The sequence below is a fragment of the Chaetodon auriga genome, chromosome 1 (genome assembly GCF_051107435.1).
Source record: "Chaetodon auriga isolate fChaAug3 chromosome 1, fChaAug3.hap1, whole genome shotgun sequence".
Taxonomy (NCBI): domain Eukaryota; kingdom Metazoa; phylum Chordata; class Actinopteri; order Chaetodontiformes; family Chaetodontidae; genus Chaetodon; species Chaetodon auriga.
Window position 1 is genome coordinate 8521948 of NC_135074.1, and position 22198 is coordinate 8544145.

The 22198-nt window shown below is 42.4% G+C and overlaps 1 protein-coding gene across 3 annotated transcripts in view; it reads left to right on the top strand.

Moving 5' to 3' along the window:
• The first annotated feature begins 1214 nt into the window (after positions 1 to 1214).
• igf1rb (insulin-like growth factor 1b receptor) overlaps positions 1215 to 22198 on the top strand; it is a 45743-nt gene continuing 24759 nt past the window's right edge. The window contains exons 1-3 of one of the 3 annotated variants that reach the window (XM_076743336.1): positions 1215 to 1220; positions 1877 to 1994; positions 12960 to 13523. In XM_076743336.1, coding sequence (XP_076599451.1) covers positions 1904 to 1994; positions 12960 to 13523 — 655 coding nt within the window. In that variant the 5' untranslated portion in view covers positions 1215 to 1220; positions 1877 to 1903. Of the gene's footprint in view, positions 1221 to 1691; positions 1723 to 1772; positions 1995 to 12959; positions 13524 to 22198 lie in introns of those variants that run through there. The other 2 variants (XM_076743259.1, XM_076743401.1) reach the window with 2 other exon arrangements.

Below are 22198 nucleotides of genomic sequence, written 5' to 3' on the forward strand. Positions count from 1 at the left end.
ACAAGATGGCAGCATTTCGGTGTCATTTCAGAGGAGACCAGCGTTGTATGAATTACTGCCAAGCTGCACAAGACATGACTACATGATGAGATGCGTATGAGAGGCTAATTTCCCAAAATGTTGGATGTTTATTCTGTAAAAATCATCCATATTCAATATCTCTTTTCAGTAAAGACGTTTAAAAAGTTTGTCTTGATATTACTGATGTAATATCACAAGGCGCAGGCTTAAGAACAATGTAATTGTTTACATGTTATTAAATTATTGAAATATGAATTCCATTACAGTACATTAAAGAAAGTTTAATATATAGGTTAATATCATATCATACCAAAAAAAACAACTACGGCCACATTTTACAATCTAGATAACATTAATACAGATATTATACAGACACTTGTTGGTTAACGAAAATAGGCAAAGATGGTATTTAACATTATATATTAGAGGTGGTGCAGACAGACACGATCGTTGTATAGGCGGCCCTCCGCTGTGTATTCGTGAGAAGCAAAACAAGCCCGATCCTGGATCAGCATCCCCGATTTCCTTCACACCGCGTCGTAAACGGAGTCGCTACAGCGGTGATCAGAGAGAAGGAAGTACAGAGGTCTCACTCTGTCTACATTTTTGAACCGCTATGGAGACGGTGTTTGCCTTTACGTAGAACTGCACAAACCGATGCGCTGGTCAAACTGAAAAGTAGGCGACTTTTGTTTGTTGGCTACTGATGGATTAATGACGGTTCATTTTACAGCCCCTGTCTCAGCGTCTGGTGTGAATGTAGAAGGAAAGATGACGCAGTGAAACGGCCCTCTGTTGTACATGATAATGATAAAGTAATGACATGCGGTGTAAACACCACAGTTTATTCTGTCAACGACACTGTTAACACAGAGACATAGAACTATCCGTCCTGTGATGAGTACCAGACCAGTCACTATGGCAACTGCTCTCCCATGGTGGCTAAACTGCAGTAAGAGCGACGCCCACTTCCACAGACTGGAAGGCGGGGCAGGAGCAGGAGTGATTCATCTTTTGAAACAGAGACGATCTCTGCGCACGGCGCCGTGTTTATAGTGAACACGGCAGACTGCAGACTGATCGAAGGAGACGGTGTATGTACCTGTACATTAATCTGCCTAACTACGCTCCCCGTTCAGCTACCGATCGACGGAGGGCACTTGATAATCAAAGGACTTGACCCGACTCGGAGCAGTAAGGTCATATACTCCATTTTCGGTTGATATGAAGGTGAATTACAGCTACCACAACAACGCGGTGTGTGTGTGCATGATGAGCGGCTGAAGAGGAGGAGGAGGAGGAGAAGAAGGAGGCTGCGGTCTGAAACCAGATTTTATCCTGGATATTTCGGAAACCAGCGTCGTGTCGTTCACGCAAGGGGGCTGTATATCGATTTAGTATGTTATTGTATGCCCTAGACTGTCTCTTTCCATCCTAATTTCAAGGGGGTTTGACCCGTTTTCTGCCTCCTCAGGATCCTCCAGCAGCGGGACGTTGAACGTTTTTTCCTCCAGATATGGAGTGTGAAGATGCGGATTACAGAGGAATCCCCACCGCTAGTTTAGCCGCATTGGTTTTATCACACACATCAGCGCGGCGTTGTTTTCGGCAGGAATAAACCGTGAAACTATGAATACATATTTACTGGCTAGAGGAACAAATCGGTGATTTTGGAGCACGATTGGACTCTCATTAGGAAACGTGAGAGAGCTACCCTGCTAGCCTGCATGTAGTAGCTATTAGCTCCATTAGCCGGCTAACAGCTAAAAGGTGCTGGCTGGAGATTAAAAAGCTTCTTTTAATAATTTCACCAGGTTTTACCCACGTTTCCTCCACTCAACGCATTTATTTACAGGATTTGGAGGGATTTACTCATCCAGGAATGAGGTCTCGAATGGAAAGGAGCCGCTTGACCTTGTTTTGGGGTCTGATGCTGGGTCTGTCGTCCTGCCTCCGGCCCGCCACCGCAGAGAGTAAGTAACGCCGCTCCACACCACCACACACGGGGAAACAGCCTTTTTCACGCTCCAGTGCTGTTCGTTTACAGTGGAAACACCAGCTTTTACTTGATGCATTGCATACAGGTGTATAGCACTTGTGAGACAATGTTTTCTAGGCAATTCATTTGCATGTTAGGTGTCCGTGTGGGAAGAGACAAATGTGTTGTTTATACAGAAGAAGACATGGTGTGTCACAGTGCAGTGATGTGGCTACAGAACGACAGAGGATATGAGTTTACATTACGTACTGTATGGAAATTGTGTATTACACAGTGTAGTACTATGTGCGTATGGAGGAAAATAGATTTCTTTCTTCGTGGGAAAAACATTTAATATGTTAGTAGTGCAAACAAGTGCAGGGAACTTGGTTTTGGGAAATACTGCTTTAGGGATTGTAGAAAGTTTAGTTGTAATCTTGTAATTTGCTTTTAAAATGCAGCACAGAATTGAGTCTGTTTAAGTGTGTTGGTAAATACTTTACCATGACTCAGCCAATGGAGAGAGTCCGTCAAGCTATATATACACCACATTGTCAAGTGTGAGTCACAGTGTGGTGAATTAAGAATCAACAAAAAGTGGAAGGGATCTGTGATCTCAACAGAAAACCACAAACAGAAATAGGATTTGTGAATTACTTAGGTGGGTTATTGAGTTTAGTCGGGCTTGTCTTCTTCTACATCCAAAAATGTGAGGCATTGTTTTTATACTGAAGTGGGAAAAAGTGCCACAAACAGTGTAAACACAAGGTAGTTGTCACTGCTTGTACTAACAACCTCGACAGATAACCTCTGTGTATACTGTAATAGATTAGACATTTCCACACTAAATAAACAGGCACACATGAACGCATTTTTTTCTTTTTTAGCTGTTGTGGCTCACAGGAAGTGTTTGTCAGTGATGTGAAGATGTGTAGGGTTAAGGCCTGGGTTGAATTTAACACTGTGGAAAAGTTTAAGTATTTCCAGTCATGTTTTGTGAATATTTCAAGGTTTCTGATGAGACAACGTAGACCCAACTTGAGTGAAGAAAACAGAACCTTGACCGTCACCTTAAGGCTTTCCTTTGTGTGCAGGTGTGTCTGAATGAAGCCGTAAACTTTAATAATTCCGCCTTAAGACTGAAACCACAGCAGTGAAGTCTATTTGTTCAAAGGTGACACAGCTTTTTTGTGGCCGTACAAAGTCGTTTATTCTCTTTTACTATACAAACTTGGGAATGCTTTGATCTTGGCGGTGTCCATTAGCATTTTTCCTGAGTGAGACAAAGAACAATATGGTATATAGACAGTATGAATAACATTCTTTCTTATGGTCAGCACGGGGCGACTCCACTGGTTGCACCAACAAGTCAGACTGTATGTATGCTTATGAGAAAATGACTGTGCTTCTCACTTGATTTATTACCTTAGTAAACACTGTGCTGGTGAGGTTATGGTATCAATCACCAGCTTCAAGTCTTCTTCAATACAGCTCAACATTCATTTCGTAAACTTTGGTCTGGCAGCCTTGTGATTGACAAGTCGCTACCACAGCATGGCCTTGGGTTCTCAGTAGGGCTGTCAATGAATATTCTAAATTCAAATTTATATTTAAATTGTTAAAAAAAACATACATTTGAATGGGAATATTAACGTTTGAATGTGGGGGAAAGAGCAGCTCCACTGCAGAGGCTGCATTGACAGAACTGCATGATGGACAGGAGTCACAAAACCAGTTTCTATTGGCCCATAATGTTGTAATGTAGATGGGAAAACAATCTGGCTCCAGGCGCTGTTTCCCCTGCGACATCGCTGATGTCCGCCCTCTCTCGGTTCTCGCCTGATTCGGTGAAGTAAGATTTTATTTTCGCCGATTTAGAATTAGTGATGATTGTTCGAGTAGTGAAAAGACAGACCAAGAAGGTTTCGTTGAGATTTTTTTTTTTTTTTGTCACGTTTGAATGAAGAGCATTTTATGATGATAAAATCACTGTTTTTGTGAATGGAGTCTGGTGGCTTTGGCCCGAGCAATATAACAGCTGTTTCAGGTTAAACAAAATGGAACTTACTTTTTAACAAGATGATATTTTTGTCAGGATCCTGTCCATGATGTCGTCAGACACTTCTTATGACAAAAAGGGGGAACTGCAGTGTGTTTCATGGCTGCCGGCTGCTGCACTCTTGTTCAGTACTGAAAAAACTTCAATTGTTGTCTCCAGCAGTCACGCAGACAAAAAAAACATGGAAAAAATGTTCATAATCAGATAGTATTTGACCAGAATTCCTCTGATTTGTCTGGGACGTTGAAGTCTTCAAGGACGTGTGGACACCAACTGGAAACTTGTCAAACAACGCCACTTTCATTGACTATTACCCTTGGGTAATATAGTGCTAAATATCTACAAATAAATGAAATGACTTACCAAACAACCAGTAAAGAAATGTGGTTTCCACAGAAGTTTCCCCCTCTCTCTCTTTGGCTCTTTCAGTCTTCATCTGCAAAAATTCTTCTTCTGTATTCTCTGGTTCATAAAGGTATCCTCTTTTCTTCACAGTGAATGACATGTTGTTGCTGCTGTGAGGCACAGTTGGGCTCAACATGAACTAATACGGAAATTCTATGGTGTAGTGCCAACCCCATTAAAAAGAACCCAAACTATCCCTTTAACTTACCTTTGATATGCCACATCTGTGATACATTGAGATCCCAAGTCCATCTGCTCTTTTTTAGAAGAGTGACTGTGGACTTTGTTTAAGCAGACACTGAGAGGACCGGACTTTCAAAATAAATAAAAAAAATGTAGACTTAAACAGCGTTATTTTCACTGTTGTACATAATGTTATTTTTATGAACCTATATCAGTGCAAACAGACTCTTAAACAGATAGAAATTCATCGTGGTAACAAGGTTCTTGACGAGGAAATGCTCTCAGACCTCAGTCCAGGAGGCAGTCTTGCTAAATACAAAACCCACAATTCAACTGCCAATGAATGAGTCCCGATCTCAATAAAAAACAAATTCTTGAGGATCCTAGGAAGCAAACAAAAATACTCAGTTTGAGACACAATACAGTAGTTTGCCAACAAAATTAAATTGAGTGACACCTCTTCCATCTAATAGACAAACTTGGTGATTCTCCGACAACTGTGAGTTATGAGTTATCATAACTGAGTTATCACCTAGTGCATCCAATGCACTGCTGTTGGCTTCAGGGAATGGTCAGTCTGAGAGCCGAGCAGTGTGATGGTGGGTTCACAAATAGAGAGGATGGAGTTGGAGAATGCTCCCATTTGGTAGACTGGGTTAATTATGAATTATGGACTTTTTGGCTTGTTGCTCGGCCCTGGCAAGGTAATCAGTGAATGCTCACAGGATGGACTGGGCCTCTTGAGTAATGTTTATGTGTGCATTTTTGGAATTTTTAAATATTCTACAGGCCAGGTGGGAAGCTTTGACAGGCCAGCTCATGGGCAGCTAGTTGACCATCACTTCTTTATGTTGTGGTAGGCTGTGTTGCTTCTCCATCCTCTGGTGTCAGTACTCTCCCATCTTGCCCCTCTTTCTTTTTATAGCCTTGTATCTTTCATGGACATTTTTTTACCAGTAAGTATGACACTGCTCAGTATGTATAGTTGATAGCTAGACATGGAGGGGCTTTGCCTTTGTGTTAATCCTCCGCCCCTTTTTGGGTGAAACCAGCCCCTCTACTCTTGGTGGTAAAGCCATACAATAAGAGTACAGTATTGCTTTTTAGCCCCCTTTTAGCCCCAAGCCTAAGTTATATAGCCAACCGAGCTGAGAGAAGTACAAAACAGGTTGGGTTTAACCCCACTTTGTATGTTGCTTCATGATGTTTACAGCGCTCATTATTACAATGTATGTCCCCTCAATTTATGTGAATTAAAATACCCTCTGCTCCTTGCATTGTTTGAAATGGACAGAGTGTAAAACCAAACCCCATTCAAAAAGCAGGTGTTTTATGCTAGGACCCTTTTTTTCACAGACCAAACTTTAGTTACACCATCACTCAGACTTCTTCTCATCGATCTGTAGGCACAACTGGCACACGTGAGTTACTCAGTAACATTACTAACTAACCTGTGATGAAGCATTTACCATAGATGTGCCCGGATTGACTGGCCAGGTCCCACAGTTGACCATTCTCATCCTCTCTGCGGATGGCTTGAAGCCACAGATATCTTCTTTAACTGTCCTTTGCAGTGTGGGGAATTTAAAGAATATTCGTAAAATTCTGATGTGCAGAATGTGATGCAGTAGCTTTTAGCCGTGGTGGCAATAGTTTTTTCAACTCGACCAACACTTTTATAGCGCATGTTTTCACCAGAGAAGTGACGTATGCCTGCTTTTGAATGAATGATGGATGAATGACACTAGGGTGGGAAAGACTACGTATGTTTGGCCAGTTCAGGCCAGTGACTGGCCAATCAGCTAGCCCAGCATAAATTTTACTGTCTATTGGGCCATTGGATTTGTTGGACCCTGAGGCGTGGCATCATCCTCCCATCAGGCAAAGGATGGGAACCACAGAAGAGCTGAGATCATAGACTGTAGTCCAGTTCTTTCAAATTTTGACTGAACTTTGAGACGCAAAAATCGGTACCACACAGATGGCTTAGTGCAAGGACTGGGGCTTTCTCGTGACTAACTGCCGTATGGCAGCATATTCAAGCTAGCAGCTTCTGTCAGCTTGTAAACCTTCAAACTGAATGAATTTAAAGCTTCTATATTTATTCAGAATTTCTTTTTATGTGTTGCTGTCTGAAAATTTTCCGTGTCTCCAGCTATACTGTAAACTAGGCTTCCTGATTCATCCCATTCATCATGACATGCTGGGGAGGGGTGGGTTGGGGGCTTGAACCAGGGTCTGGGTTTTAAAATAGAACAGGCCAAAGTACATTCGCAAGCAAAACAGACTAAGTTCTGTTGATTGGAAAGAGTGAGGAGCTTGTGAACTGTGTGTCATGGGGTTTACTGTTAGCCCCAGTGGTCACAGGACAAACCTGGGAGCAGCAGAGAGGTTCTCCCATCGAAATTCTACATTTATTCTCACTCCGGTGTGGTGCTGTCTAAAGGTGCCTTGTGTGACTAAACTCAAAGCATTCCTGCTAGTTTAGTGTATCAGTTGGGACTAAATGGCAGCTGGTAGGTTTGGGTTAACCAGGTTCAGCTCTTCTGCTGCGGACACAGCCTTTCAGATGAACCAAACAGGTTTTATCTGTCAGGAATGATCTTTTGCCAGAGCTTCCCAGCGCATTTCTTCTCACCTTGCCTCTCATGTGGAAAAGTATTTATGAGCATGTTCCCCCCTCGGGCAGTCTGTCACTAACAGGATGGAAATGAAGAGTAAACACACTTGCTGCAGTCTAGTGGCAGTGTATGAAGCACCAGCTTAGAGGACGTATTGCTTCCTATTTCTTGTCTTATGGGGCTTCTAGTGGATTTCCTCTGATTGTCTGTGGATAGTCTGGGCACTGCAGCCAGCTGGGAAAAGGTTATCAAAAGTAAAGATGTTATCTGGAGGCTCATCAAAGCAGCAGAGATAGCTTGTGTACTCAGCTGTTTAAAATGTGTCAGCGCAGGAGGGGGGGGCGGTGGGGGAGTTATTAAGCTGCTACACCTGCTATCAGTATTTTCACTCTGCTGGTGCACGAGATGTAAATTTTGATCAGAAACTTTTGTTTGGCGTCTTAGCGAGCGAGGTCGTGAGCAGTTCCCATGAAGGATGGCCATGCTGGCGTTGCAGTGAGGCCACAGAGGGTGAAGCGTCGAGGCTGTGGTGATGTAACCTCACTAGGCTGCATGTATTTTTACAGGCCCGGGTGTTGGGATTGTATTAACAGGTATGCAGCTCACTGAGGGTTGCTGACAGTGTGCATTGACAAGTAGATTACAGAGAAAGACATAACCGTCATACCAGCACAGTGCCTGCCTTAAATCACACCAAAGGCATTTTATAATGGCTCACCAAAGGCTCTCATTCCCTCCCGAGAGAAGACTTAAACTCTCAGCACTTTTGGTGGAAAAGCCTCCATTTTATGTGAGGGCCAAATTATTTTGCAATTAAAATGCCAAATGCAAAGAAAGGCATCTTAATCACATTTTCGCAGTGCGTTGGTACACTGTGAACCACAGCCCAGTGCGCTTTGAAACTTATGTCAGAAGCAGGGTTGAAAGAGGTCAACCAGCGGAAAGTTTTTACGTTGGAATATGTTTGCTGACTGTCTGTTTACTGTGGTAAAACAGAATTATAGGACAATTCAGTTTACCAACTTTATGTGTACAAATGGGCTCAACTTTCTTTTGTGTTTTTCAGTGGAGAAATGGATGTCTGTCTGCCCTTTCTTGTTGGTGTCTGTTGCCACTTTCTCCATAAAAAGGAACAACAGTTGTATGAGTTGGAACAAAGTGGTAGATACGTGAGGTGACACTGAACTGGATAACATGTATAATATAATGTAGGTCACACTTTTTTTACAGTGTGTTTCCCCTGCTGGTTTTCAGTTTCCTGAGCACATCTTAGACCTCTAAGATGTAACATTGGCTGTAAGAAGTGCTAACTCCGTTTTAATTCGAAGATGTTTGCATCAGATTAAACTGTGTATGTTGTCATACATGGTCCCCAGCTTGATCTTACAGAAACTCACATGAAACCCACACATTTCAAATTTGTTAGTTGAAGACTTCGAAGTTCACAGACATCAGCGGACCCTTGGTGTCGTCCCTGGTGTTGACCTGTCAGGCCTGTATTACAGCCAAATCACTTGTTGCTTCATGTTCTGTGTGCTGTGTTTAAACCCCGGATGTCAAATAAGATTTATATATACATCAGCTAATCACATTTGCAATTCAAAACTGGAAAAAAGAATGCGCTTCCCTTTCTCTGAGCTACACCGTAGAGCTGCTGTGACTTCAAGGAGAAAGCAGATTTTCGGAAAGTTAGCAGGAATATTACATTGTGACTGATCACGATGGAGGGGATTTACTCTCCCATACTTTTATTTGTTTTACCACTGAACCACAGATTGCATTAGAATAGTGTCATAGAGTCCTAGCAGCCTCGGACTCCAGAGCTGCTGTTCAGTGGTCATGTTTAGAGCCGCTGAGCTGCATGATGTGAAGACACTGATATGTTAGATAGTTAACAAGCTGGGGCTGAAAAAGACTTTAACATTTTGAAACCTGGGTTTGTGGACCGTGTTGAACTCAGAATTTGACAGTTAAAAAATTTCATTTGAATGTTCTGGACCCACAGTCACTTATCACAGACCGTCAGAGATACAATCAGAACACTGTGTTTTTGAGCGGTGTGTGTAGCAGGGAATTTATAGACCTTTCCAATATTTTCATGTGTCATGTTGCTGTATGCCGTCAAACCGCATCGAGAGGTTTGGGAAAAGTTCCATCACCGCCATAAAGGTTCAGGATGTTCTTTTGGAAATTCAACTTCGTTCCACCTCAGTAGCAGTGTGGTTTCTGAAGGAACACCACACGTGTTTTGGGGAACTACAGATTTTGGTATCAACTGTACTGTCTGTCAGCACTAACCTTCATAAAGCTCTGCATTGAGAGGTTTATTGGTTTTACATGTTCACACTTCTCAGTATTCATAAAGCATGCGTTGGTTTATTATGATTTCTCAGGAAATGGATGAGAGATTCAAAACAAAACCGGCATTTATTATGCTAAGTTTATTACATATTCCACTCTATCTTATTTTCTTTGATTATATGGTGATGTGTTTGGCCCTGGGGTGTGATATCTAGAGTGGGAATATGTATAGCTGGCAGCACATTGCTCACACTGCTGAGAGCAATCCCTTAATAATAAAATCACATTTACTTGCATTCATTTAGCCCGCAACACCAACCCTAAAGTTTAATTATAAAATGTTGTAATTAAGGAAACAATTCATCGTTTGCTGGGTGTGCGTGATCTTTCCCAAACCTTACGAATGCACCACATTCATACAGTAAAACTTTATAGAGCAGCATTAAAGTAGTAGTGTGACAACGTGTTAGCTGGTTGGTGTGAGTTTTCCATGACTCACTGCCCTCCAGCTTTTGAAGTCTAAATCCTCCTCACAGTGATGTGTGATAATGGCCTCCATGTTTCTGTGGGTGCTGCTGGGGCTTCAGGCTAAGTATCGTTCTGAGCGTAGCACACAGGTGGGAGTAAAAGTTGGAGAGGCGAACAGTCCACCCATCATCGCCGATCATCACCATCACGCTTTACCAAACTTTTCCTGATGCGGGTTCGGATTATTCAGGCCACACTGAATTCAGAGTGCCTTTTTTTTTTCTTCTAATTTTCTTTTCAGTTGTTTTTGTTCGTGTGTTTCTTGGTCTCAATGGATTCAGAATCCTCAGTAATTAAAAAAGCTACTCAAGAGTTTAAGAACAAAACAAATGTAAATAAATCTGTTTTACGCTGGACACAAAACTGCATAAATACATGTTTTTACTATTTGTTCAAATCAAAGGGCAGACAACCGTCCTTTGATGAAAGGCCCAGACATTTTCACTTCTGGCAAAGATGATTCTTCAATTCACTGCATCGCATGACCGCAATGCCGCTTCTACCACACAGCCGGTTCGGCACGCTCTGTCTAGAACTGGCTTTTGTACCAACTTATCTGTCAGCGGTATTCAGTAATATCCAATTTCTAGTGATGTTGATAGGCGAGCGTCCTGTGTTAAAACCCGAAAGGACGCAGTAAACTAAGATCAATGCGATTGACACTCCACTGCGCAGTGAACAAACAGTGTCATGAGTCTGATCCACCAACCAGCCAGTATTTTAGTGAGAAATCTTTTATTTAGATAGTGTATGTAATGTTTTGTCACCACCACAGAAAAACAAGGCGCTTTTAAACTGCTTTCCTGTGTTTGATGGTGTTATTAATGACTCTTTAAAAGTCAGTATTCTTGTTTGCCCTGTTTTTAAGCTTCTCTTTTAGAAGTAACTTTACCATTTATTCACCCAGAGCTAATATCTCTGTATGATACCTCCTCATGCTGTCACTTGCTGTGTATCTGCAGTCTATCTAGTGCTGAGAAGAGACCAGGGATCTCGCCTAGAGAAGTTTCTCATCAATATGTTTAATATTTAAAGTGGAAAGAAGTGTTTTTAGTCATTTTTCTGACGTTCTTATGATCTCAGACTCAAATGCATCTATTAGCATGGGTGTTGAAACTTATTCAGATGAATCTTGATCACCCAAAGCCTATTTATTGACTTTATTTTATCATTTAAATGCAACAATAACAAATAAAGCTGCAGTAGGTAAGATGGAGAAGAGAGCAGACTTAGCCTGAAAATCTGAACCAACACAAGTTCCACGTCAGTCCCCCTCCCTCTCCGCTGCACTCATGCCCTGCCTCCAAGCCCCTCCTCCCTGCAGCGTCTGCGTGGCTGCCGTGACAACCAGTAACGTTAGCCTTAGCATCGGAAACAAGCTAATTCTGCCCAGCCGCTACATCACAGTTGCTAACATACCGTACGCGCTGCGGAGTGTTACTGTAACAATCACCATATCAGCTTTATGGTTATTTGTTGTCTTAGCCGTACATGCTGTTGTTGGCAGAGAGACAGTTTTAGCAAATATGACAAAAAATTACTTTTATACAAGTTACCTACTGCAGCTTTAATAGTCCTTCGCATTAAAAAGTTATTTAACAGCATTTTGTGGAAAAGTCAAACATTCAGGATATAGTTGTTATAAACTCTGTGCTGTCTTCATAATATCAGATGACATATCTTCATTGCACCATTGCTTTTGGCCTTTATGTTCTACATTTTGCCTCAATAAATTTGTATTTGTCAAAGGCCAAAGTGGCTTTGCCCTAAAAATGACGTAATTCCAGGCCTGCTAGTGCCACCATGAGATTAACATTTGTGGTTTTGATTGAAATGATGTAGTAACTGGTGACTTGTTCAATACTTTGGTTCCTGATTAAAAACCTGCGAAACGAATCACATTCCCATCAGCGTCAGCTGCACTTAAGTCCCAATTAGCAAATGTTAGCATGCATAAAAACTAAAAGAAGATGGCGAACATGCTAGATGTCAGCTTGTTAGCGTTGTCATTGTTAGCATTTAGCACAAAGCACCGCTGTGGCTCACAGCTTCTACCTTCACTGTCGGCTCTTGTTTGTTGAAAAATAATGTTGCCGCAGTAGTTGTGAAACTCATGATTCATTTTTTCTGTTAACAGGTTGTTTTATTACACGTACTGTATTTGATCATATGACAGTGTGTATATCTTTTATGAGGGATGTCTTATACAATTGAATTGTTTCTTCCCCTTTGATGCCGTTGTTTTATGAAAGCTTGATAAAAGTAGACAGTGAATCCTACAAACCTCATGTTAGTTGGACACAAGAGCAACAATTTCCTGAAGTCAGAGCAATATAAACTTTATTGCACTGTAAACCTAAGCTTGAATAGAACCTGACTCAAGTATTTACTTTGTCACACCATGTTAAGTTGGCATTGAAAATGAGAACTGCCAGGCAAACACGTTCTGTCAACAACAGCACAGCTCAGGTGTACTGCTAACATTTAAAGTATGTATTAAATAAACATCTCTGGAAATGTCACACTTTCAGAAATGGAGAACATTGATTTGTATTTTGTTGCACAGTTATTTATTGGTGAGAGTGTGTACACAAATGAGGAAATATCCATAGCATTTGTAGGAATGTGTTGTCATGTAATTGCTTGCTGCTTTGCTTTAAAAGAACATGTAGGGCTGTTTGATTTAGCCAAGATCTCATATTGCGTTGATGAAATTGTTACGATCCCTGTGGAGAGCATCAAATAGAAGGAACCAGCAAAGAAATAAATAGGAATAGAGCAAATGAGGTAATAGATATTTACGTTGCTGTTGAATTTAATGTATTCCGACACCTCACCATCTCCCTGTCTTTCCCCCCTGCAGTCTGCGGTCCCAGCATTGACATCGGCAATGACATCAGTGAATTCAGGCGTCTAGAGAACTGCACAGTGGTGGAGGGGTACTTGCAGATCCTCCTCATCGGTGACAAAAACAACAACATCAACCAGGAAGTGTTCCGCTCCCTCAGTTTCCCCAAGCTGACTATGATCACAGACTACCTGCTGCTGTTCAGGGTATCCGGCCTGGACAGTCTGAGCGCGCTCTTCCCCAACCTCACCGTCATCCGGGGACGGAACCTCTTCTACAACTATGCCCTCGTGATCTTTGAGATGACCAGCCTCAAGGACATTGGCCTGTACAACCTGAGGAACATCACCCGCGGCTCCATCCGCATTGAGAAGAACCCAGAGCTCTGCTACCTGGACTCCATAGACTGGTCCCTCATCATGGACGCAGAGTTCAACAATTACATCGCCGGGAACAAGCAGTCCAAGGAGTGCAGCGATGTCTGTCCAGGCATCATGGAGAACAACCCTCAGTGCAGAAAGACCATGTTCAACAACAACTACAACTACCGCTGCTGGAACTCCAATCACTGCCAGAAAGGTAAGCTGACTGTCAGACGTGATAGGGATTTGAATTGCAAATAGGTCATGCAGACAATCTAGCCTTTGGCCTGATGTGTGTAGATGTGAATTTGGGAGTGTAATGAACGGCTCTGTGCCTACAGCTGTGGCCTGCTACCTGTCACTTTAACTGCTTTAGCTGTGGTGTTTTGGCTGTGAGGAAGGAGGAAAGCGTTGGGGGGTTGGGGGGTGTTACGCATGACTGACCTGTCTGCAGATCTTTGCTGTAATTGGGGGTGTGCCACATCGTATTGTTTACAACTATGATTTGTAATATGATTTTAAAAAAAAATTCAATTTGTGATAACGGCACTATTCCCACTTGTTGCTGTTCATAACGCTATGATGTCATCACATTAACGAGAGGCACGGCTGAAAGTGAAAGTAACATTACTACTAGTGGAGGAGTTGGTTTGAAAAAAGGGGAGTGACGGCAGCAGTGTTTTATCATCGCGGAAATACTCTGAAATACTGTGATATTATGTTAAATATTGCCCACCGCTAGCTGTAAGTTATCTCGGGTGTCAATCTAAGATAAGGAAACATGACAAAAGAGCTAAACAGAGGTATCAGCTAAGACTGACTCAGCCCTTCTGAATGTGAGCAACCATTACCTGTCAAATGTCAACCTGCAGTTATTTATACACAAACACCCTCTCCTGTCACCACGCATTCTACTGCGTTTCTCCCAAAGAGGCAGTAACTCAAATACTCAGGTGTATTGTTTCGCTTACATAGCCCCATGAAAGTTGAATCCAAATGCTCTCATCTGCCTAAACAACATGAATTAGAAGAGTAAACGCTCCAGAGCTTAATTAAACTACTCCAAGCACGATGACTGTGACCTCGGCCTTAGATTTTGTGTTTATGACTGCAGCGTTTTAGGCCACTTGTTTTGCTGGTGCGTTTCAGACGATGTGTTTTGGCTGACTGAGTGTGTGTGTGTGTGTGTGTGTCTAGCTGAATTGTTTCCCTGGTGACTGGCGCCTTGCTGCAGACTCAGCATGTTGATGTTTTCAGTCTTGTGACATGGAACTGTTGAAGGACTGGCCTGGATTGCATGCATGTCCACACACACACACACACACACACACACACACACACACACAAACACATGCTTTCACCGTCATTACACACACACTGCAGATGGAGATGTTGGCACGCAGGACAGACTTATTACAGATGCAAATGTTTCTGACATAGACACATACCCCTGGCCTGCTTTGTGGGTTGTTGGAGTGGCAGAGTGTGGGCATGCTGGAAAGGAAACCAGGAGGTGAAATACATCGGAGGAAGACATGTTGGATGGATGGAGGGGGTGTCAGGTGGAGGAGCAGAACTCTGTGCTGTTTATCACTTCTATTGTCAGCAAGAGAGTCCACATTAAATCTAGATCTCCTCTTTGTCTGTGTCCTCTCTGGTGAACTTTCTCATCCAATAAGACACATTATCAATCCAGATCATCTAATTGCTTGCATGGTGATCTAGTGAGTCCACAATAAGCCCTATCTACAGTCATCACATCGTCCTTCCTGCTGCACCATCAACTCAACAGCAACCAGCAGCTGTGTTGCTTTGACTCCAGTTTAATAGAACATTATGTTTAGATTTGTGTTATTTATGTGAACATTATGTCCAATTTGTATCATCAGTCAAATTAGTTGTAATTTACTCATCATTAACATTAACATTTCACCATGTATTTATATATTTTTTGGGATATTTGACTATTTGCACTTGTGGTTAGATGCTAAACTGCATTTCATTGTCTCTGTGTTGCACTCTGACGATGACAATAAAGTTGAATCTAATTAACAGCAACTAGAAATTTGAGATCAGGTTCATCAATCTAATATTCATATTGGTTGAGGTGAGGTATTGCTCAGGATTCTGGGCATCTTAATATGTAGCTTGAAGGTTGTCACATCCTGGACTTGAGGCAATGATAGAGTACAGATGCACATTGAGTTTGTGAAGTTATCTGACTGTTATGATGATAATGTTGATGAAAATGATGATGTACTGACATTGAGACATTTTGTCTCTATAGGGAGGTTAAGTGTAGCAATGCTGATAAAAGGCCATCTCTCTGTCTCCACTTTGTTGTGACTAGGCACAGACATGTTGGTCTTCATAGGGCAGTTGCCGTGAAGGACAGGAAATAGATTTGGATACTGTTTTGAAATAGCAAACAGCTACAGCTACGTGTCCTGGCTAGAAGGACTTCTGTCACTGCTGTGCTAGGCCATCTACTGCTGCTAGCTACTATTACTACCACTACTGCTTCTCCCACTAACTGCCAGATATCACCGGATGCAGCCAATCATGGCCGTTCTAGACAAAGCTTGCAACTCCACCAGACTCATCCAGTGGAATCTCGGGGTAAGAGTACAGTAGTCACCACCGATGCTGCTCGGTCTACCAACTGCTGCTACTAAAACCACTGTTAACACTACTGCAAGCAGCAGTGCGGAGGCCGTATTGTTCTTGTTTGCGGCTGCATGATGTCAGAGCTCAGCAGACACACGTATGCTACACTCCGTCCTCGAACATATCTCAGAACCTGACTTGCTGGACAGATGAGACACTTTTAGGCCTGACAAATGTGTTCATTTGGCAACTTCCCGTCCAATAGGTTGACATGTTTTGTTTGGTCAGTTTAAATAGACTAAATATAGAAGAATTGAAGAACTATACCGTGAAGATGCATAAGCAGTCGTCGGGGCTCCAGATGGAATGTGTCAGTCGGGGCAAATGGGCCATCAGTCGCTGCAGCCTTACAACAGAATTGATCTAAAACGAGCACTGCTGCTCTCACTGCAGAGTCTGCATTGTTGTGCTATTTGTTAGGCACTTTATTGGAGAAGTCTGGTGGTAGTAAAGCCAGGCGTCATTAAAGTGAGGCAGGCCCGATATCTTGAGTAGCTGAGCTGGCTGACCAAACAGTGTTCATTCCCTCATGTTGTTGAGGTGGTTTGTATGTATGCTGTTCGTTCCTCTGCGCTCGTAGTATGCGGCAGTAAAAACAGCAAAGCCTGATGCAGCTGCACTCTGAATCGTGTGTTCACTTAATTTGAACTCGTAGCAGGAACCTCTCTGACCACAGAGGACCATATTCTGATGGTTTGTATGTGTCTCTTCTGATAACCCTGTAACTAATCTTATCTGGGATCTGTTGTCTGATGTGTGCCTTGCTCACAGGCCATGTGCTGTGCTGGCATGAATGCCAACTTTGTATTCAGAGGCATGTTATTTCCAGACCCGGTCATTCATCAGATCAATAAATGACAGAAGGGAAATGTCCTAGCCCCGTTTTCATTGAGTTAATATAAAGGACATGCTTTCAGCCTGAACTCATTCATAAAACTGTTACGGGGAAAAGAGGGCTCAAAGCTTGTTTGCCTCTCTGGGAAAGTGGAGTGTTTTTTAGTCATGGTGGCGGGGGCTGCATTCTCCCATGTTTACTTCCCTCATTTGTTTTTTGGAATCTGGTTTGGGTGTTTTGTCTCGTTCATAACTCACAGGCTTCTTCTAAAGAAGAACCATGCCCGTGCATGCTGGGAAGCAAACACAGCGTCTCACTCGCTCTCAAACACACAAGCCTACACACACGCTCACACATTGAACAGCATGGGGGATGTTTTTCTGGTGCTTTGTATGGTCTGAGGAGATGAAAGCACATCATTAAAGTACAAAGTAGGTCTTCAGGGATTTACTGGAAGGAATTTTTGTCTTTTGTTAACCCCTGGCTGAAGGGATTACACATTAAACTAGAAGGATTGTCTTCAGGGTTGTTGCTCAGCATGCCGCTTGATTAATTTGCTATACTTGCCATGTCAGTGTTTGCCCATTTATGTTTCTAGTCATTTAGGTGACATGTTATCCTGATAGGATAATGGAGTGAAGCTCACAAATATCTGTGCTTCATCCAGGTCAGATACAGTATGGCACAAAGTAGCTAGTTGTCATTTTACTGTAGTGGTGTGGTGTTGCAAGCCAAGATAAGAAGCAAGTGTGGAAACAAGTTTCTAAACTTCATGTCTTTATGTGAAGAAATGGAAAGTCTCTTAATTTGGCGACTTTGAGTGGAAGTTTCTAAAACGACACTGACAGACAGCAAAGCACATGCCGCCCGTTTATCCCCGCCACCATAACAGCTATCTCTCTGTCTAAAATAGAACTTTATAAAAGGCTTCTTTGGGTGGGTGGGTGGGTGGGTGGGGAAGGGCTGGCATGGGACCTCTGAAGAGAGCTTTTTGTCTGTTTGGTCCTGCCACATGATTTAATATAAAACTTTTGGCATGAATCAGTAGAAGGTGTAACATTAAAAGCACTTGATCACAATGAATGGTTCAATAGATGTTTATTTCTCACATGACAGAAAATCCACATCAGTACTCACTGATGTTCACTGTAAATCACAGCGGTGACCAGGTTACTGCTTAATCTCTTTAAGCCAGCAAACAAATACAGTCTTTTTGAATGACAGCCCGACTGACCAGTCGGCTCGGTCGATATATTAGCTGATAGAATGTCATTGCAGAAACAGGTGTACCAAAGACATGTTTGGACCAGTTATTCTGACTGTATTATTCAGCTGTAAAATATTCCACCTGGTTACAGTTTTAAAAGACCAAATTTAAGAGATTCTCAACGAAAAGTTTGTTTAAAGTTAGACATTTATGAACTTTGGCCGTATACCGTTTTTTTTTTTTTTTCAGTCTTAAATATTAACATTAGAAAAACACAGTATCAGTTGGGGCTTCATGGTGTTTATGATGCATTCCATATAACCACAATGTACCCAGTTCAATTCCACGAAGGCTGTGTCCTCACCGCAGCAGCCCGGGTTCCATTCCAGCCCGGAGCCTTTGCTGCATGTCACCCCACTCTCCTCTCCTTTTCCTCTCTTTGTCCAGCTGCACTACCAAAAGCAAAAAGCCAAAAAAGATGTTAAAAGACAAAGAAACACATGTGTGCTGCCTCTCTCATTGTTCCGCAAATCCATACGATAGCCTGACATTATACGTCTGTAATTCAAACAGGCCGAAACTCAAATCTTTCATCATATGCAGCTGTTTTTTATTGATTTTTAAATGCTCAAAACTATGTTCCCATGACTGTGCTGCGTGCGACTATGCTAATGTGGTCTAAATCATCACTGAAAGCCATGCCAATGGATTTTCTGATTGCCAGATTGTCTATATGGGAGAAAAAGGACTGAATAGTCTGAATTCATATTGAGCAACCAAATCTGATTCAACTGGCAAAATTGTGAGAGTACAGCCCGACTCTACACGGTCAGCTATCAAACGATGGCAAAATTCCAAAAATAAGCTTTAACAAAATCCAATATCAGTCAGGCTTTATTGAGAACACCACTGAATCCATGTGCTTGTTACCAGTGTCAGTATTTAACATTTGACTGGAAACCAGGTGTGTGTTGGGTAAATCTGGAATAAAGTCATCCAGCAGATCCCGGCATGTCACTGTGTGTTTTTGCAGAAACTCGTAGCGCTGTGATTTTTAAATTAATGCTGACTGCATTGCTGGGGCATGAGTGAAATTGTGCACGTCAGCTGACATGCCGGCGACACACTATCAGCTGTCTGGCAGGAAAACATACTTCTGTGTGTGTGTGAAAGAGGGTTAAGGAGCATCCAACAGAGAGAGAGAGAGAGGGAGTGAGTTGTGGAGTCAGTCCCAGCCACCCTCCCTCTGCTGTTTTCTGGTTGGTTTTGGATGCGGTAGCTCCAGTGTTTATTTACCCGGAGCTTCTCTACTGCTAAATCGGAGGCCATTTTTAAACGTATATTTTCTCAGTGTGAACTAGCCTTTTTTGTAGTTTCTACCTCACTGATGTTTTTCGGGGTTTTCTGCTGGACTTGACCATTAAAGTTTTAGCTCTCTCGCCGCATGTTAGAGATGAGGTCGCTGGGATGGATGTGGGCTGGTGTTGCATTGATGAATCGGTAGCAATAGTTCCAGAACCAGGCATATGAAAACCTGGCAGCTGAATTGATCCTCCTTGAACCACACTTTCTCCATGCACTTCTTAAATACATGCCAATGCAGCTAACTTCTGTATAGTGAGAATAAAGAGAACAAGGGATACAAAGCACAGCTGCATTTCCACAGATTGAAATAAGTCTCGGTTTGTTGCTGCTCGAGCACGTCATGCTGCTTCTGCACCACAGAGAACAGAATCTTTGCACATAGATTGGCATTGTGCCTGGTACTGTAAGAGTGTTGCATTGTGGGTAGAAGGCAACCATATTGGCTAGGTGTATATGGAGTTAACAAGTTCACTCATCTAAATATTTGATTTGACACGTACTGAAGCAGGCTTTTTACGACTTGAATCACTGCTGCAGATGAAATTGATTGCGCTGTTTGAGAGGAAATAGCCTCTGGACCTCTGAGATGCCCACCGCAGCTGATCAGGGGGACACTGAAGAGTGTTACAGGCTTATCTGATTAGATATGCTGGGTAGTTTTTTTGATGTTCACTTAGAGACACATGGAATGAACTAATCAGCTACAGCTTGACTCCAAGTTGTGATAAATGAAACAGAAATGCAGATTGTAGTGAAAGGTCAATCACTGTGAATTTACTAGACATGTATCTGCAGAGGGATTGATTGAGAAACAGAGCTTTCACATTCTGTTCCAAGTCCAAGTCAGTCTAACAGCAATGTGTTGTCCACAGTAGTGGTGTGCTGTTTAGAAATGACAAAAAAAAGGCTCGAAAGGATGGAATAAGTACAATTTTAAAGATGGAAAAGGCATCGAAAGAGTGAAGGAGGGAAAGGAGAGAGCGGGGAAAGAACTGGATGATATTGTGATGTACTGAGGCAATGAGTGTTGATGGATACGCAGCAGCTTGGTGCCGAAGATTTGTTGTTGCACAAGGTTGAAGCCATTAGACTCTGTTCAAATCAGATGTCACAAGTGTTCCACAAAGTTCAGATGCTGTTTCTTTATTTGTGTGTTTAAGTGACTTGTGCAGCGACAGAATAGGTCTATAAAGCGAATGCATGGCTCTACCTTTTACGGTACATACCAACACATAGGGTTGTGGGTATGACAGTATGTAGTGTGAAACAGTAGAAATGTGTCCACCAGTAGGGGGTTCAGCCATATTCACAGTGTTAGCACTGCTAGCCTGCTACACAGCGAGTGAGCGGGCGTATTAATGGCATTGCATGGAGTGTAGCTGCTTCGTAACTTTACAGATATGTCCAAATACATGTAGCATTGATATCAGCATAAAAGCAGTCATCATTACGGATGAGTCTTCCTCCTCCTGCTCGCTCTACCCAGGTGCGGCCCCTCGCCTAAACCCAGAGTATTTCCACAAAGTGAGAAGGTGTCTGATGCGATGGTATAGTATAGTTATTTTAAACCACTTTGTAGTTTATGGTACAGAACAGTCACTATATATTTACATATACTGTTACCGTGATATAAAATGACCTGATAGAAGATTTTGGCCATATCGTCCATCCCTGCCGACACAGATCCTGAACAGCCACATAAAGGAAGAGCACAGGTTCCCATTGACAGTATGAGGTGTAGACATTATGTAAGGCAAGAGGGCTGAGGGGGGGCGGAGGTGTTTTTGATCAGAGTAAATCAAAGTGAGAGGAGCCCAGCTCCAGCAGGGAGGTCATGATGTCCAGACAGTCTCGCTTGTGTGACCTAGTGCTTAGGGCTTAAGGAAGCCCAGTGACTACTAGTTCCTGCTGATGTCTGTCTAATCTCTGCTATAATTAGCTCCATACCCTGATGTACTGAGTGCAGACGCCCACTCTTGCACTTCCTACACAGTGAGGAAACTGATGAAGCAAGCCTGGGTCCATGTGGTTGCCTGTTTGAATCCCTGGTCTGAAAGCAATTGAGAAATCCCTTTGCTTAACATCAACTGCAAATATGTCACTAAGGACCAGTGCTGGACTTAATTCAGCGTATGCTTTTGGCAAATCACCTTATGATGCAAAACATTTACTAATCGCAAGCCTGCCTTCATTTTTACCTGCATCAGGGTCGATCAGAGTAGCGTGCCTCTTGGGGCTGCTGCCTGTACTAGCTTGCTGAGAGCTAAAGGAGCTAACAGAGTACGTCAAACTATTGGATCGAATATTGGACAGATGTTACTGATCCACATACTGGTCCATATTCCATATACAATCATCAATCATCCACCATTACCAGGATGATCATCAATCATTGACGATGACGTGGTGGATGATCGCCAGACCAGGGCTAGCTGTTCTTTAGCACAGGCAAAGGAAGAGGTCTCACTCCCAATACCACAAACGTCTGATTGGATTATGCAGACCGGACACTTCAAGGCATATTGCTGCCCTCTACTGTTTGTTATTAATGCTCTGTTTGGCAGTTATTTTTTTAGGACTTAACTCTTTTTATACTGTACAGATATTCCATCAGATCCTTGATTTTAGTCCAGGTTGAGTCAAGTGCCCAGAGAAAAAAGTTTCTCCAGCTGCTCCCAGGTCTTTGAACAGCTTCCTCCTTTGAAGCGAATAATTGTGCATTGATGTGTAATGCAATTTCCAGATTTTGATAGTGAAAAAAATATTGTTCAGGAACTGGTATCAAAGTAAATGGACCATTACAAGTACTGGTATTGAA